This window comes from Sinocyclocheilus anshuiensis, unplaced genomic scaffold (genome assembly GCF_001515605.1).
Source record: "Sinocyclocheilus anshuiensis isolate Anshui unplaced genomic scaffold, SAMN03320099.WGS_v1.1 scaffold42, whole genome shotgun sequence".
NCBI classification, from domain to species: Eukaryota; Metazoa; Chordata; class Actinopteri; order Cypriniformes; family Cyprinidae; genus Sinocyclocheilus; species Sinocyclocheilus anshuiensis.
In genome coordinates, this window is record NW_015546057.1 from 279,985 (window position 1) to 295,892 (window position 15,908).

Genomic DNA, 15,908 nt, shown 5'->3' on the forward strand with positions numbered 1-15,908 from the left:
CTTGAAGTTCTGAAAGATTATTGCCACTTTTAAGTGCAATATCCATCAGATAATCTGAAACAGCCTACTTAGCACATAAAAGTGGCCATTTCAGCTATGTTGTCACTTGTTAAGAGAGTTTCATCTAAGGACTTAGGAAAGAAGGAAAAAGGGAAAAGGGGAAAATATCCTCAAACAGAGAGACATAAGAAGATTAGAGAGAGAAAGGACAGTACCAGAGGGAACCAGGCAGGAGGTGGTTTAGTGGAGGCTCAGGGGAGGCTGGTGGCCCGGCCCTTGATGGCCAGGACCCGACGGGGCAGACAGGGCGTGAGCCCGGGGACATAACTCCACAACTTCACCCGACAGTCACTGTGGTTATGAAGGCCCACAGCGCGAAGGGAAGGGATGAGAGCAAGAGACAGAAAGAGAGTTGAAGGAACAGAGGCACATTAATGAAGAACAGTCAAACAATTCCACAATCCCCTGCCCGCACCATCTGTTCTACAAACAAGCGCCCCCGAAATGCACAAAAGTAGGTCTTAAAAACATATTAGTCTGACTGAACATTTCTAAGTAGTCTACTGTCTGGAAAAAGACGTAGTCGCAGAAATAGACGAGCAAGTCATAACAGACTCATTGAGTTGATGACCCATTTAGAACCTTTGGAGGGCCGTAAATAACTGGTTATATTATTATTTCAAAATTACCATAGTTAAAAACCCTGTTCTTCAATGGGACATGAAAGATGTTCTTTATCTTGTTTTCCCAATGCACCTGTGAAATTTTCTTATCTCCTAATTTAGAGATGGGAAGTTCAAGCTGCAAACAGGTTCGTTCAATCAAACGATTCATCTTTTCTTTTACATCATAATGTACTTCCACACATTATGTGACATTTAAATGCTTTAACACATTAAAATAAATTTCTGTGCTGGCAAATACAGCCATTCATTACCGCAGTTAGATTAAGATTAATTGGTGTATTTAGTGCATTTTATGTGTTCCAGTTTAGTTTTTTACTCCTAGCATAATTGAGATATATGTTCATGCCATATGAAGTTCTTACAATCTCCTATAGGCTTTTCCCTGCACATTAAAAATGCCTTTTTTAATGCACATTAAAAAAGTTGATTACATTCCTACAGTGGCCGAGAGAACTCAATGCACTGCAAATGAAAGAAAAAAAAAACACATGCAAATAGAAAAAAACACCAGCAAATTAAGAAAACATCTTCATCAGTTTGACAACACATGTGCTGCAAATACTTACAACACAACCAAATACAGAAACGTGCAGCAAATATGCACAGACCACATCGGAAATGTTTAAGGGAACCGCAACAAGTGACGAACATGGCTAGGACATGTTTATCGATGTCTACGCTGAAAGGTGAGATTTTTGTTTATTTTAACATTAGCTTTTTTTGTATATTGTTAGCCTAAATAAGCTGACGAAATACACAATTACTGTAACTGTGAAACATTATGTAAGCTGGCTAACTTACTTTTACAACTTCCCTTACGGAAATTAACCATGCTTTTACTATTGAAAGAAAAAAAAACATGGTTAATATAGTTAAACCATGTTAACCACAAATTAACCGTGGCTTTGCTACACTAACCATAGTTTAACCATGGTATTTGTACAATAGTAATCAATACAACAAAAAACACTTTTACTACAATAAAACAATGGATAATTTTCGTAAGGGTTGTTGGGGTCCACTTGAAACATTTCCGTTGTGGTCTGTGCTACTAGCAGCACGTTTCTGTATTTGGTTGTTTTGCGAGTATTTGCAGCGCGTTTCTGTATTTGGTTGTGTTGTGAGTATTTGCAGCGCGTTTCTGCATTTGGTTGTTTGTTGAGAATTTGCAGCGCGTTTCTGTATTTCAGGGTTCCTCAATAGGCGGCCCCTGGGCCACATCTGGCCTGTGAGAGAAAAAAGTTTGGCCCGTGCTAATTTCAAATAATGTGGCATGAAAATTCAAATGCAGCATCAGAAAGCTACTTCATCTTACATCGTGTCTACACCGGATGCGAGCGGCGCGACGCAATAAAATACAATAGTCTAGAACTCGTTATAATCAGTGATGCTGTCTTGGATGCGGCGCGACACGACAAATCCCCAACAGTAAACTGCTGACTTATAACGTACTGACACAACGTTCAAATGTAGCAGCACGTTTCTGTATTTGGTTGTTTTGCGAGTATTTGCAGCGCGTTTCTGTATTTGGTTGTGTTGTGAGTATTTGCAGCGCGTTTCTGCATTTGGTTGTATTTGCAGCGCATTTCTGTATTTGGGTGTGTCGCGAGTATTTGCAGCGCATTTCTGTATTTGGTTGTGTTGCAAGTCTGCAGCGCTTTTCTGTATTTGGTTGTGTTGTGAGTATTTGCAGCGCATTTCTGTATTTGGTTGTGTTGTGAGTATTTGCAGCGTGTTACTGTATTTGGTGTGTTGTGAGTATTTGCAGTGCGTTTCTGTATTTGGTGTGTTGCGAGTATTTGCAGCGTTACTGTATGTGGTTGTGTTGCAAGTCTGCAGCGCATTTCTGTATTTGGTTGTGTTGCGAGTATTTGCAGCACATTTCTGTATTTGGTGTGTTGTGAGTATTTGCAGCGCATTTCTGTATTTGGTGTGTTGTGAGTATTTGCAGCGCGTTTCTGTATTTGGTGTGTTGCAAGTATTTGCAGCGCGTTTCTGTATTTGGTTGTATTTGCAACGCATTTCTGTATTTGGTTGCATTGCGAGAATTTGCAGCATGTGTGTTGTCAAACTGATGATGTTTTTTAGTTAATTTGCTGGTGCTTTTTCTATTTGCATGTGTTGCAGCGTGTTGAGCTCTCTCGCCCACCATACATTCCTGTCACGTGATGTAGAAAAGAAGAAATATGTGGCCTTTATACCTTGACTAAGAAACATATGTATTTTTGTCAAACAATGTGTTACAACAAACAATGGGTCAATGACCCAAGAGTGTCCACAATAAAGCACAAGAAAAATCTTTCAATAAATCTAATTTAAAACAGGAAAATGTACTCTTTTTGTATTCACGTTGGTTTCATATAGACTTCTCCAATCATTTGGTACGCACATTTGGTATGCAAACTTGAGTTCATCTGCTATTTTTGATAGAACCAAGTCCTTGCCTTAGATTTTTACACTCATATTTACCTCACAATATGGAAGAAAGGATCTGTCGCTACTTTGATTTCATTGCAACTGTAAGCTATCATTTATTTTTATATATTGCCAACTGGCTCTGTTTACCAGATTGGAACAAACTGTCCAGCCTGATTTGCAAACCAGTTCATTAAAAAAAAAAGACAGAACCAAAAGAAAGATTTTTCCATGAATCGTGCATCACTAGTAAATTATTCTTTTTCTGAACACTCTCTCTTGCCTGATGCACGTACCTGGAGGCAGTAAAGATCTGTTTGGAATTGGTGCAGATAGCATTGATAGGGCTGTCATGGCCCTTAAACTCTCCGATGGGCGTGAAGTTGTCCACGTTCCACACCTTGAGCATTCCACCCCTGCAGGCACTGAGGAGCATGGGCCGCCCGGGAACAAACGCCAGAGCACACACCCAATCCTTGTGCGCGTTTGGGATTTGCTGAGGAGAAACAAGTAACATTCCATTTTTAGCTCAGCTCTGCTCTACAAACGGCACCATTCTCAGTGTCAATCAGGTCTGCAGTACAAACAGTGGGTGGAAGTTTACTTCTTCAGTTTAGGGGTTAACCTCTTACCCTTACTACACACAAAATAGTAATAATAAGACTGCAAATGATTTCAACAAACAAGCCGAATTTTAATTTTAAACTCAAACTACAGAGTTTCACTTTATTACCAACATCTTCGGCTGATTCTGCCAACAGGCCTGTGGACGGAAAATCTCATAAAAGAGCAACCAAAGCACTTTATCTTGGCAAATTTACCCAGCTGTGCAATCAGAGAGGGCACGTAAAGTGTGTGTTTAGATAAAACCACTGCTTACACATTGATAACTGCATTGGGATTTAAACGTCTTCCTATTGAGGGCGAGAGGTGGCGTGTGCTGTCAATCACTTCAAATATAAAGATTTGGATATGTTTAATAGATTGGGTGCTAAAAAAATCTGCGTAATGAAAACAAAATAAAGACCGATGTGAAGATATTGCTTTAAATAAAGATTTCTTTCATCTGCATGTCCAAAAACCTGACAAAAACTGGAAATGTTTACAGGTAAATACTGATTAAAGATCTCCTTTCATCATGCCACATTGATCTTCCAGGTGATATTTGTCCTCCGTTTTGGATTTCAGCATCAAACTGTGCTTTAATTATTACTATTACAATACAATTTACCTGTGAAATGCATAATTCATATATTCTTGACTTGCAGGAGACTCATTTTGTCAAACCCATTTTTATGTCATCTTATAATAGTCTACCATTATTTTTGACCTTTTAGCTCTGGATGATGTGAAGCTTTGGTATGTGTTCTTGTCTAATATAAGCAGCTGGAGAAACCATTAAAATTAAACGTATTACTAGCTGTTTTTAGCTGTCAGACTGCGATGACGTCAACCGGCACTGATAAATGAAGCCATCCTACATCTATTGACACAGGAACAATAGGTAAACGCTGGGTTATTACCCTCTGAAACATCATTTGTCTGTGTATATATTATTTTTCGGTACTGGATATTGTATTTAACTTTGTCGCTGTCAGTCATGTAAGCTGTCTTAACTTTAATGCACTTTAAACTCTTTAAAGCACTTATCATTCACACAGTTCTTTCTTTTTCTAGTTCCTTAAATTAATAATTATATCAAAATATCTAATTGAAATCTACATTTCTTAGTCATAATTAAAGGGAAAAAAGGGGGGAAAATTGCCACATGAGGCTCCTTGCTTTGACAGTATGATGACTGTACAGAGGACAAGAATTAATATTATAACCACAAATAGTTAATACAAGCAGCGTGTAAATTATGTTATGTCACATTATAACATCACACATTAACATAAGACCAAAATACGCTTACATGCAATAGTAATTTTTACCTGAATAAGTTCCTGCTGTCCCAGATCCCATTTCTTAATGCCATTGTCACGGGAACCACTGAACAGTACGTCGCCATGTACAGCAAGGCACTCAATCCCATCATAATGAGGGGGCTCGAAGTTATGAGCTGGTCCGATGTTACCCTGGGTTCCCTCCGCAACATCAAATATCTGCATTAAAGAGATCATGAATTGAGAATTAATTTTGACATATAAGAGGTCATTGTACTATAAAAGCATGTGGCAAGTTTCAGAACTCAGACCTTACTTGTTAGTGCAAAAAAGCTTTTATTGCTTGTTTTATTGCTTGTAAAACAACTCGTTTTCTACTTCTACAGGTTTTTATTATGTAATAGAGATGAATACATTGGCACGAGACTGCTATAAGATTGTTTTGATATGTAAGGACTTGTGGTTAGCCGTTCGGTCTCAAAATCATTTATTTCAAGGGTAAATCAATAAATCAAGCCATCTACTCAACAGTCACATGCACATTGTTCATTTTACTAGCATTAAAAACGTTTTCAAATTGTGATTAAATTATATACAGAAAGCGAACAAAGAGCCATCCCTTTATAATCACTGAAGCAGTCACTTTAGTTCAGCGCAAGTTCTGCTATCTCACCAAATCAGCATAATGAAACTCAAATTTACATTGTGTCAGCACTTTTTTGGTTATGATGAGAGCATTCACAAGAGTATGTGAGTTAGCGCTGAACAAAACTAACTACAATGCCCAGTGCTGCCAAAACAAAGTGCTAAAAGGAATCTTTGATGGAGTAAATGTACTGTAAACATAGCACTGTAATCCACACTTTACACGATTAGTAAAATGCAGCTTCACATGCATAATACTTATTTCATATGCAAAGATGTTATGTATGATTGTTCAAACCATAGTCTAAAACAAGGTAGAAAATGCCCATTTATTTCTAAATTATAACTGCTTTTGATGCAAATATTTTAAACACAACATAGTACTCAATGTCAAACCTATATCCTAGATGACTACATGAAGAACAGAGACCTATATAAAAAGGGAAATAAACTAAAATGGTTAAACGCACTTTCACGTAATGGTCTTTGGATCCAGTGATCACCTGATCCTTGCCTCCTCCAGAATAACCCACTGTAAGACACATGACTGACCCAATGTGTCCGGTCAGCTTCCCAGTGGCCTGCATTCTGCACACAAAGAATATAACAGAATATGCACATGGTTATGAACTCTGTACAGCCAATTCACTTGGTAGGTTTTTGAATTCATCAATAAATGCTAATGACTTAGGAATGAACTCTGCACCTGTTGAGGTCCCATGTGCGGACAGTGTTGCCTGCAGCGGCATACAGCACAGATCCGGAGGGATTGAGGGCGATCTGGTTGATTTGGTACTCGCCTTGGGCTGTAGTGATGGTGCGAGTGGTTGTACCAGCACAGGCATCGCCTGAGACCACCTGACCCGATGACCTAAAGATGGACGAGTTGAAATTTGCTAAACTAGGTGCATTCAGATGCTACAGCTAAATGCTATACTCAATGTAATATACTTACGTGAACGTCCGGACGCACTTGGCAGAATCGCGAATGTCCCATACTTTGATATATGAGGTGGAAACTGTGAAGACCAGGCCAGAGTAGCTGCAGTATTTGACAGACACAACGTTGTTAGGATGTCCTCTCAGGGTCACGATTTCCTGTCCAGTCACCAGGTTCCACATCTTGCAGGTTCGATCTGAATACCAGGTATTAAAAAAAATTTTTTACACTATGCATGTTTATGATGCCAATCATGTTCATCCTTGAGCCAAAAGTAAAAAACGGAAGCATATTTAGCCTTTTAGGCACACATCGCCAATGGCAAAAAGGTTAAGCATGCTTAAAATTGCATAAAATTTCGATTTAATTAGGTTTAGAAATTAATAAAAAAAAATGTTCAGTCGCTTCGATGTATTAAAAGTCCTTAAAGCTAAAATTTGTACTCAATGTCCAAAAGGTTGCTAGCCCCTCCAGCATAAAAACAAAAACATAATTTGCAAAATGCAAAATATGCATTTATGATTACAGTTTCAGGATGTAATGCTGGCAGCTTGTAAATGAATAATAACTGAAGCACTGTGAGTAATGTATAAAGGTGCACAAGATTTCTGTTGAGCTGCCCACAGTTAGCCTTCTTTACAGCAGTGGGCTTTTGACCTCGAGAAAATGTAATTCAAATTGGCTCATGTGTTTGTGCTTATAGGTGTTTATGTTTTCCTTTCACAGGTTCACAGTGGAAAAAAAAATGATACCTTTAGAGCCGGTGAATAGCAGCTCGTCCGTGGCATCCAGGCAAAGCACAGGTTTAGTGTGTCCCTCAGCCATCGCCACACACTGCAGAGGGGCCGTCCTGCCCCCCTTCAGCCCACCTGTGGGAGTGATTACACCCCTGCACAAAGACAAGCAGCATTTTAAAACACAGTTGGGAAGTGCAGAAGTCTGTGAGGCTAGTCGAGCAGGTGGAAAGGATGTCACAACAAAGCTTGTTTGTGTTCAAATACAACGTGTGCCATCTGTTCCACGCGGATGGACAAAAAAAAAGCAGAAAAACAATTTTTTGCATCAATGTGTGAAAGAACAACAGATTGAGGGACAATAGAAAGAGAAAGAAAAAAATTGAAACAGGAAGAAGGTCCAATCCATTAACCTAATTACAGGTTATTGTCAAGTTTGTGCAGCCACTGAACAGTGTTTATATGTAGAGTACGAGAATTAGCGTGCGGGCTAAGCTATGCAATGCTATGCAATGCTAAGCGAATGCTAACTGAAAAACCAAATAATGATATACAGAATTTGTAATTTATCATTAAAACAATAATTTTTTTTTTTAAATATTAAAACATGCATCATAAAGAGATTTTGCAGAATTTCTTATCAAGCATTGAATAAAGTAGTCATTAAAAGTTCTTTCATCCAATGAAGTTGCTAGGTGGACTTGATTCAATGGGCAGACTGAATTGTTCATGTCCACCACTTTGTGAGATCCGGCGGTTGAACCTTGCACACTCCAGGCCTCCATGCTTCGGCCGCTCTCCCTGGAGTTCATTGTCAACGTGCTGATATTTAATTTGATTTATCAGACTCCAGCTGTGTCACACAGGATTCGGCCATCAGCCAGGCAGACGAACATGAGTGAAAACAATAGAACAGACTCTATATATCGAGCAGGTGCTAATTATGTCCTGTTGTAGTGTACCACTGCCAAGCAGCAGGGGAGCCGATACATGTGACGTTGACGTCACACTGACTGCAAAGCCAAGCCGAATGCACACTTGAAAGGGAAGCCTGTTCGACTGATGCAAACTGCAGCCAAGTGCTCTGTGAGTTGTGGACTTTGGTTCAGAAGTTTAAATCCGCATTTCAAAGCCGCTCAGTTGGTCCCTGCTGACTTTGCAGGATGGCACAGAAAGTGGATCTATTTTAAGACATCTTCAACCTCCATATGTTTTGCAGAAGAAGATCGACTCTTGTGTGGTGCAAGTAACGTTTATCTCTAGACCCCAAAGGCTGCAATTGACAGAAATGTTAAAGGGATAGTTCACCCAAAAATGAAAATTCTGTTATTAATTACTCACCCTCATGTCGTTCCAAATCCGTAAGACCTTCATTCATCTTCGGAACAAAAATTTATTACACAAAGGATATTTTTGATGGAATCTGAGAGCTCTCTGACCCTCCATAGACAGAAAGGATATTACCATGATCAACGCACAGAAACGTAGTAAAGAAATCGGTAAAATAGTCCATGTGACATCAGGGGTTAAACTGTAATTTTACGAAGCTACGAGAATACTTTTTGTGCGCAAAGAAAACAATAACAATTTATTCAATTCTTCTCCCCGAGTTCAGAACGTAATCAATTAAATCAGCATTGTTTACGTTCAGTAGAAATTGCGCACATGCTGAACGCAAATAATGCTGATTACATTGATTACATTCTGGGGTACTCTCCAAAATGGAGGAAGATGGTAACTTGGGGAGAAGAATTGCTGAATAAATTATGTTATTATTGTTTTCTTTGCGCACAAAAAGTATTCTCGTAGCTTCGTAAAATTACGGTTGAACTCCTGATGTCACATGGACTATTTTACCGATGTCCTCGCTACATTTCTGTGCTTTGATCGTGGTAATATCCTTGCCGTCTATGGAGGGTCAGAGAGCTCTCAGATTCCATCAAAAATATCTTAATTTGTGTTCCGAAGATGAACGACGGTCTTACGGGTTTGGAACGAAGGTCAGTAATTTAATGACAGAATTTTCATTTTTGGGTGAACTAACATTTAAGCTAACCTAACTTTAAGCACCTAGGTAATATTATTTAAAGAATTAGTTCACTCCAGAAATAAAAATCTGTCTCCCCATGTCATCCAAGATTTTCATGTCTTTCTTTCTTCAGTCGAAAATAAATTAAGGTTTTTGAGGAAAACGTTCCAGGATTTTTCTCCATATAGTGAACTTCAACAGGGGACCAATGGGTTGAAGGTCCAAATTGCGATTTCAATGCAGCTTCAAAGGGCTCTACATGATCCCAGCCGAGGAATAAGTGTCTTATCTAGCGAAACGAATGGTCATTTTCTAAAAAAACGTAATTTATATCAATTTTAACCACAACGCTCGCTCGTTTTAAGAATGCATTCTATGCACCACTTGGTACATGTGACCCTTTAGTGTATACACCTCAAGGGCTTCGGTGTTCAGTTTCTTTTGTCGCATGTCCTGAGGCTTTGGAGGCCCCTTGCCCCACTGGCCTGGTCCATAATCCAGCCTGAGTTGATATGCACGAGAACAGAAAGTAGATTTGACTTGTGCACGTGTGCTGAGGCAGCACAGAATTTGCAAATGATCGACTGAAACTCTTGCACTCAAGCAGGGATGAAAAGAAGGAACCTACAGCTTCTGAGGATGCAGAGCAACACGGGGCTTTTTAAACTTATTTATATCCACATAAATTGTTTAAAAGACTCTTTGCAGGAGACAGGCAGCACTTCTTCCTCCTGGCAGCCTTATGTGAGATGGTCCCAATTAGGAACCACAGTTTCCCAGAAGCTCCCAAAAGACACTTCAAATTTCTTCACCAGTATGAATGCCGTCAAACCGTCCATCAAGCATTGAGACCGCAGCCAGACAAAGGCGATGAAGGAACGGTTGCTCTCAACCATGCTGGGACTCGTGTTATGATGTCACCATTTTGTGGTCTGTCTAATGGCTGACAGGCTTGGTTGGCATCACCATCACACGACACCTGTCATGGTTGCTCATATCACATCGGGGAGCGAACAATGTTTCGCCTTGGATTGCATCCACTAGCTTTTTCTGTTTTCCCCCAACAATAGCGCAGGCAAGCTGGTGTGCAATTGAAAACCGCAATCTCCACATCCATCGTAACAGCACCACAGTGCCAACTGCAAATGGACGTAACGTTTACTGACAGCTGGCAAGCCGAATTTCTGGTCAGATTTATGATGGACCACTGCCACGGGCTAAATGAGGGTTTCTATCGCAGGAGAGATGTGCTAAACACACATGTTGTTTTGATGGAAGAGAGGATTCGTCTATAAACTAACTGCTCCAGAACTTCAGGAAACAAAAATAAAACTTAAGGTCTCTAGCACTTGTACTTGAGGGACCAAGACAAGTAAAATGACTTTGGGGTTGATCTCTCATCTCTCGTCTTATTTCTGTCTTATTTTTCCATGCTCCCACTTGTGCAGAGCGGAGGATGCATTATGTCAGTCATAACAGTGGGGGTGTTTTTAGCTCATTACTGACCCCTCCTGGAAATCAGAGAAGTCATTTCTTTGAGTAAACAGGTGGACGTAATCTGTCAGAAGAAAAACTAAATCAAACAAAAGTAGGCATTACTTTTCAAAAACCGTCTTCATTTTTGGCGTCAATTTTTGCTGCCAAGAAAGCTTTGTAACTCCAGTTGTGCCTGCCAATTAGCCCACATACATTGGCAACCTGGCAGGGCTAAACAAGCTTTCCCTCCCCTAAAAAAAATAATGAGGCTCTTCCCCTTAAGGCTGACACAGCGTTCCCAACCAGCCCAGTCTCGGAACACTCCTTCCTGCCGGCCGAGCGTGACGGAAATGAAGCTGGAGTTTGGGATGAAGGGAAATTGGTCTCCAGAGGGCTGAGATCAGCCTCTGTCCAGCTCAGTGCCTGTGAAGTCCTAATGATGGTGGAGCCGTCAAAGCCTCTGTGCGGGCGCAGGAGGATGGCTGATTAAAGAGGAAACTGGGACATCCCAGCTCTCTGAGGACAGATGAAACGCGAGAGGCTGCTGTTGGCACATTTGTGCTCTCTAAAGTGAGAAGAACTCTAGGGAGGTCCGGTGAACAGGAACTGATGGTGATCGGGTTCCGGACTAACACTGTGTGAGGAGTTTAAACATAAGTATCTACAAAGTAGTTTACGTGTGCGAACTTCAATCAAAGAATAAAGCATTTAACTGAAGCTGCATTTGCATATCCTTATCATTCTAAAATTGTATATGCAACTAGATTTTTTTCCCCATCTAAAGTAAATCTACACACATGTGCACATGCAAAACTCATCGTCATGGTTTTTAAGGTGCTCTAGGTGGACGCTGGACACTGTTATCCTGGGTGTTTGCTAATCAAGTCAAAATAAGACGCCGCAAATTCTCTAAATGCTTCCTTAATTTTTTTTGCCTTCTTTATTGCCCACCAGGCAAAACGGTTCACAGTTGGGAGTTAGTAACAGTGATATTTGCCTTGGCAAGCTTCAATAATGAGCACCACATAATTTCTCCACACCATGCAGCTTAATTTTTTGCTCATTTGAGCCGATAAGTGAGGAATTAGAAAAGTGTGAAGAGTTAAGGAAAATGCTCACCATTTTATTCCTCACTTAGTGTCATTCAAACAAACTCAGTCAATACAGGTATAGTGCCATGCTGTGCTATGAACATTACTGCCATAAACCAAAAATCAGTCTACACACACTCGACATGCAAGCCCTGCAATATTAAAAACGCATAAAAAAGTAAACACTCCATTTCACACAAGTGCGAAAACCAAAACATTACAACAAATGACAACAGCAAATTTGAAAGGAAAAAAATAGAATTGATGTTCTAAAAACCACACCTTCATGCAGCACATAACCAATGAGGAGTGAGCTCACGGTTCTGGACCCTTCCACTGGGTTGAAAGAAAAGAAATCTGATGCTCGTAGAAAAACATGGAGTGTGAAAAGGGGGGAGTGGAGATGGGGGGAGGGATCCTGAGGAGGTCAGGATATGGAGTTTCTGTGCTTTTCATGGATAAACGAAGGGGGAGTTGTTATGAATGAACCTTATCTGAACATTCCCATAGCGGGATTTAGAGCAGACCGCTGTGGTTCAGAGAATAAAAGCCTTCCCTAATGACTCACTCAGCTTTGCGCTGATCAAAGAGGGTGTTGATCTAAAAAAAAAAACACTCAAGTCCAAACTGCCCAGTTACACTGGCTTCAGATAAGACAATTTAGCCAAAATACTAAGGCATCATAGCGTGAAGTTTATCATCATGCTGTTTTGTTTCATTCGCGGATAGTTTATCGCCAGTGGCTCACTTGGTGAACAAGTTAAGCCAGCTGTCTGTGGTTCCTTCCTTAAACAGATTTGTCTCTCAAAAGGAAATTTGGGACCGAGTAGTTCTAAGCACTCCATGTTCCATCATAGAGCCATTAGCTTCTAATGGTATAACGAGAGCAACTCGAAAGAAACGAGAAAAATGCAATCGTGCTGTCAGGATAATGGGGTGCAGAGAATGTCGCTATATTGGATAAGAAAATAATATTGAGCAACATACAAAATTGAACCTGTGGGGTTTGTCTGAACCAATTTCTTGAAGTCTTTACAACAGAGACCAGAAGAAACTTGCAGGGAAAAAAAGCTAATTAGATTACTGGTAGTTCAAAGGACAAAAAGACAAAATTTACTCAACATGTTAACAAGTTCGGTTGGCATCTTACAAGCCAATTTTTCAGTCGATTTTCATTTATAAGCTTCATTTACATAGTTGCTTAAGAGTCAAGAGACAGGGTGTCTCTCAGCAGGTGGGTGTTAACCCGGAGTTAAAAGCCCTGCCGACAACTTCTGGACGGCTTAAAAATACTGTTCAGCTGGTGAGGCAGACTCTCATGGCTTTGGGAGCGACTACTGAAGTTATTTTCAGTCAGATCGGGGTAATTTCGACAATTTGTGACAAGGAATCAGAGAAAAATATTGTTGGCAGAAGGCATCGAGATTTTGGCAAAAATGCCAGTAGGTGTGACACTCCAGACCAAAATCATTTTGAGTTGGCTAGTGGGACGCCACCTTTTGATCCCAGTCCAGAGCTGTTGCGAGACTCAAATGGCGCTTTTCCACTGCGTGGTACGACTCGGCTCAGTACGGCACGGCACAGTTCGGCTCGGCACGGTTTGCGTTTCCACTGCAGTTCAGTACCGCTTTAGAGTGGGCGGGATTATTCACATGTCGTTATAGTTGCGCCGCCCGAGCCGTACCGTGCCGTACCATGCAGTGGAAAAGCGCCAAAATAGGGTTTTTAATAGGGCCTTCCAAACAGCTCGGCAGGAAATGATCAATTAAATGATTTTGTGACATTTAAGCAGAGGCGGACAGTAACTAAGTACATTTACTTGAGTATTGTACTTAAGTACACTTTTTGTGTATCTGTACTTTACTTGAGTATTATTTTTTCTGGGAACTTATGACTTTAACTTCACTACATTTGAAAGACAAATATTGTACTTTTCACTCCACTACATTTCTATTTATAATTTGTCTTAAATCTCATTGTGTTAAAAAAAAATCATAATAATCGTTAATCGAACCGAATCGTGAAATCAAAACCGTGAATCGAACCGAATCGTGAGATGAGTGAATCGTTACATCCCTACTGACCAGTTGTAAATGTGATATTTATTTACAACAATTCAATAATAGGAAGTTAATATTGTGGTATATATTAGACACAATATTGTCTGATTTTGCTAAATTGTGTAAGTGAAAATATTACCTATAAAGCCACAGAAGAAATGTTGTGCATCTCCTAATAAAACATAATAAGTGTTGGACTTGAAGCAGCACTGCACTGACTGTTCTGTGTGTGACATCAAAGTACAGCGAGAGCGATTAGACAGCATTTTATAATTTTTGTTTTGATGTCAAATAAGTCTTGCTGTTTTGCTTTTTTGTTAAAGCAGTGTTGCTGTTGTAAAGTTGTACAGCTACAGTTGTTCTTTATCACTCTGTATTTACAGGATTTCACTGTCCACTCTCTTCAAATGTGGATGAATGGTTACACATAGATGTGTGCACTGTGCATGTCGCTAGTACATTCATATCAAAAGTTGTATTTCGAAATCGGTTTTCCTTCCTCTGAACCTTCAAGATTGTTAAAGCTATTCAAACAAGTCCGTCCATAAGGTTCATTCAATTCTCACAGAGTTCACAGCACAGGACGCAAATGGAAAGGATGCATGCATGCTCACGCCATGACCACACCCGGTGGGGGCGTGGCCGGGCGGGGCAACCAGGCAACAGGAAACAGAATGACAGACAGAGATCTCTACCTGAGCACCTCCGAGAGAGAGGAGTCGCTGTCATCCGACCTATAGGGCAAAACGGCAGTTGGGTTAGGGGAAGGTGGGAGGAGTCAGTAGAAGACAGATAGGGAGGGGGAGGAGCCTTTCAGGAAGCAGGCGGGAGCAGGGGTGGGGCTAGAGCAAAGGGGGAGGAGTTAGCAGGAAAGTTATGCAGAGTTCATTGGGTGTGGTTACTGGTATTAAGACTCAATGTTAACAGGAAGAGCCCACTCCAAACCTGAGCTCTGATCCATATATAGAAGCCTCACAGTGACGTATTCCCAGAGCTTGTGTTGTTGTAATGGATACTTCATGTCTCAATTCACTCGGCTATTTGATCTGAGCTGTTTTTATAGTGACTATCAACAAAATGAAACATGACTCGAATAAAAAAAGGCCAGCATTTTAGTGAGACATATTATCAATACTATTTTTTCATTTGGGCAGCATCTCTATTGAAACACTATAGCGCTCTAGGCTAAACGGCTCCCACTATTCACAGACACAATATACAAGTACATGAGATTCAAAGCCGCACGTGGCAATCATCGCTCACACATACTAAGTGCTTTTATGTGAAATTGGATGATTGCTGATGTGCACAGAATAAAATATGAATGAGATACAAACATAAGTGGTTTCCTTTCATCAATAGAAATAGTTTTGAAAATATTTTGTTGTGACTGAAAAAAAAACCTCTGTTTCCACAAACATTAAGCAGCACATTAATAATAAGTGTCTCATATTACAATGATTTCTGAAGGATCATGTGACACTGAAGAGTAATGGCTGTTGAAAATTCAGCTGTGCATCACAGGAATAAATTACATTAAAAGTATATTAAAACAGAAAACAGCTATTTTCTATTGGTCAGTGACACTGGTTAATGAAGTCAGAGACTTGGAGTCAAAAGAAACACAACATGAACCACTGGCAGTCCCTCGGATCGCATTTGATTGGCTGAAATGTAAATGAAGTGTCACGGTACTTTAAAACAGACTCAGTCAGACTAAAAGCAAAGAAACGTACGACATGCACATATGCTTATTTGAGAAACTGATTAATGAGAGTGTGACCAATTGACAGGACACTTTGATTCGCTGACACCAACACTGATTTGAATGTTGATGAAGGTCTATTAATATTGGCCTGCATGAATGTCTTGCGTCTGCTGTCCGGTTTTGTTATTCTGTGCTAACCCGAGCAAAGACTTAAAGGCTGTCAGGATTCCAGTCTAAT

General features: G+C 40.1%; 1 protein-coding gene across 1 annotated transcript in view; it reads right to left on the reverse strand.

The window, feature by feature from the left end:
* Positions 1-239: 239 nt before the first annotated feature.
* Positions 240-15,908, reverse strand: part of kif21b (kinesin family member 21B) — a 90,378-nt gene continuing 74,709 nt past the window's right edge. Inside the window, exons 27-34 of the mRNA XM_016500559.1 lie at positions 14,658-14,696; positions 7,325-7,461; positions 6,588-6,768; positions 6,339-6,503; positions 6,103-6,220; positions 5,036-5,206; positions 3,398-3,597; positions 240-351 (exon numbers count right to left, since the gene is read on the reverse strand). Coding sequence (XP_016356045.1) covers positions 252-351; positions 3,398-3,597; positions 5,036-5,206; positions 6,103-6,220; positions 6,339-6,503; positions 6,588-6,768; positions 7,325-7,461; positions 14,658-14,696 — 1,111 coding nt within the window. The 3' untranslated portion in view covers positions 240-251. The remainder of the gene's footprint in view (positions 352-3,397; positions 3,598-5,035; positions 5,207-6,102; positions 6,221-6,338; positions 6,504-6,587; positions 6,769-7,324; positions 7,462-14,657; positions 14,697-15,908) is intronic.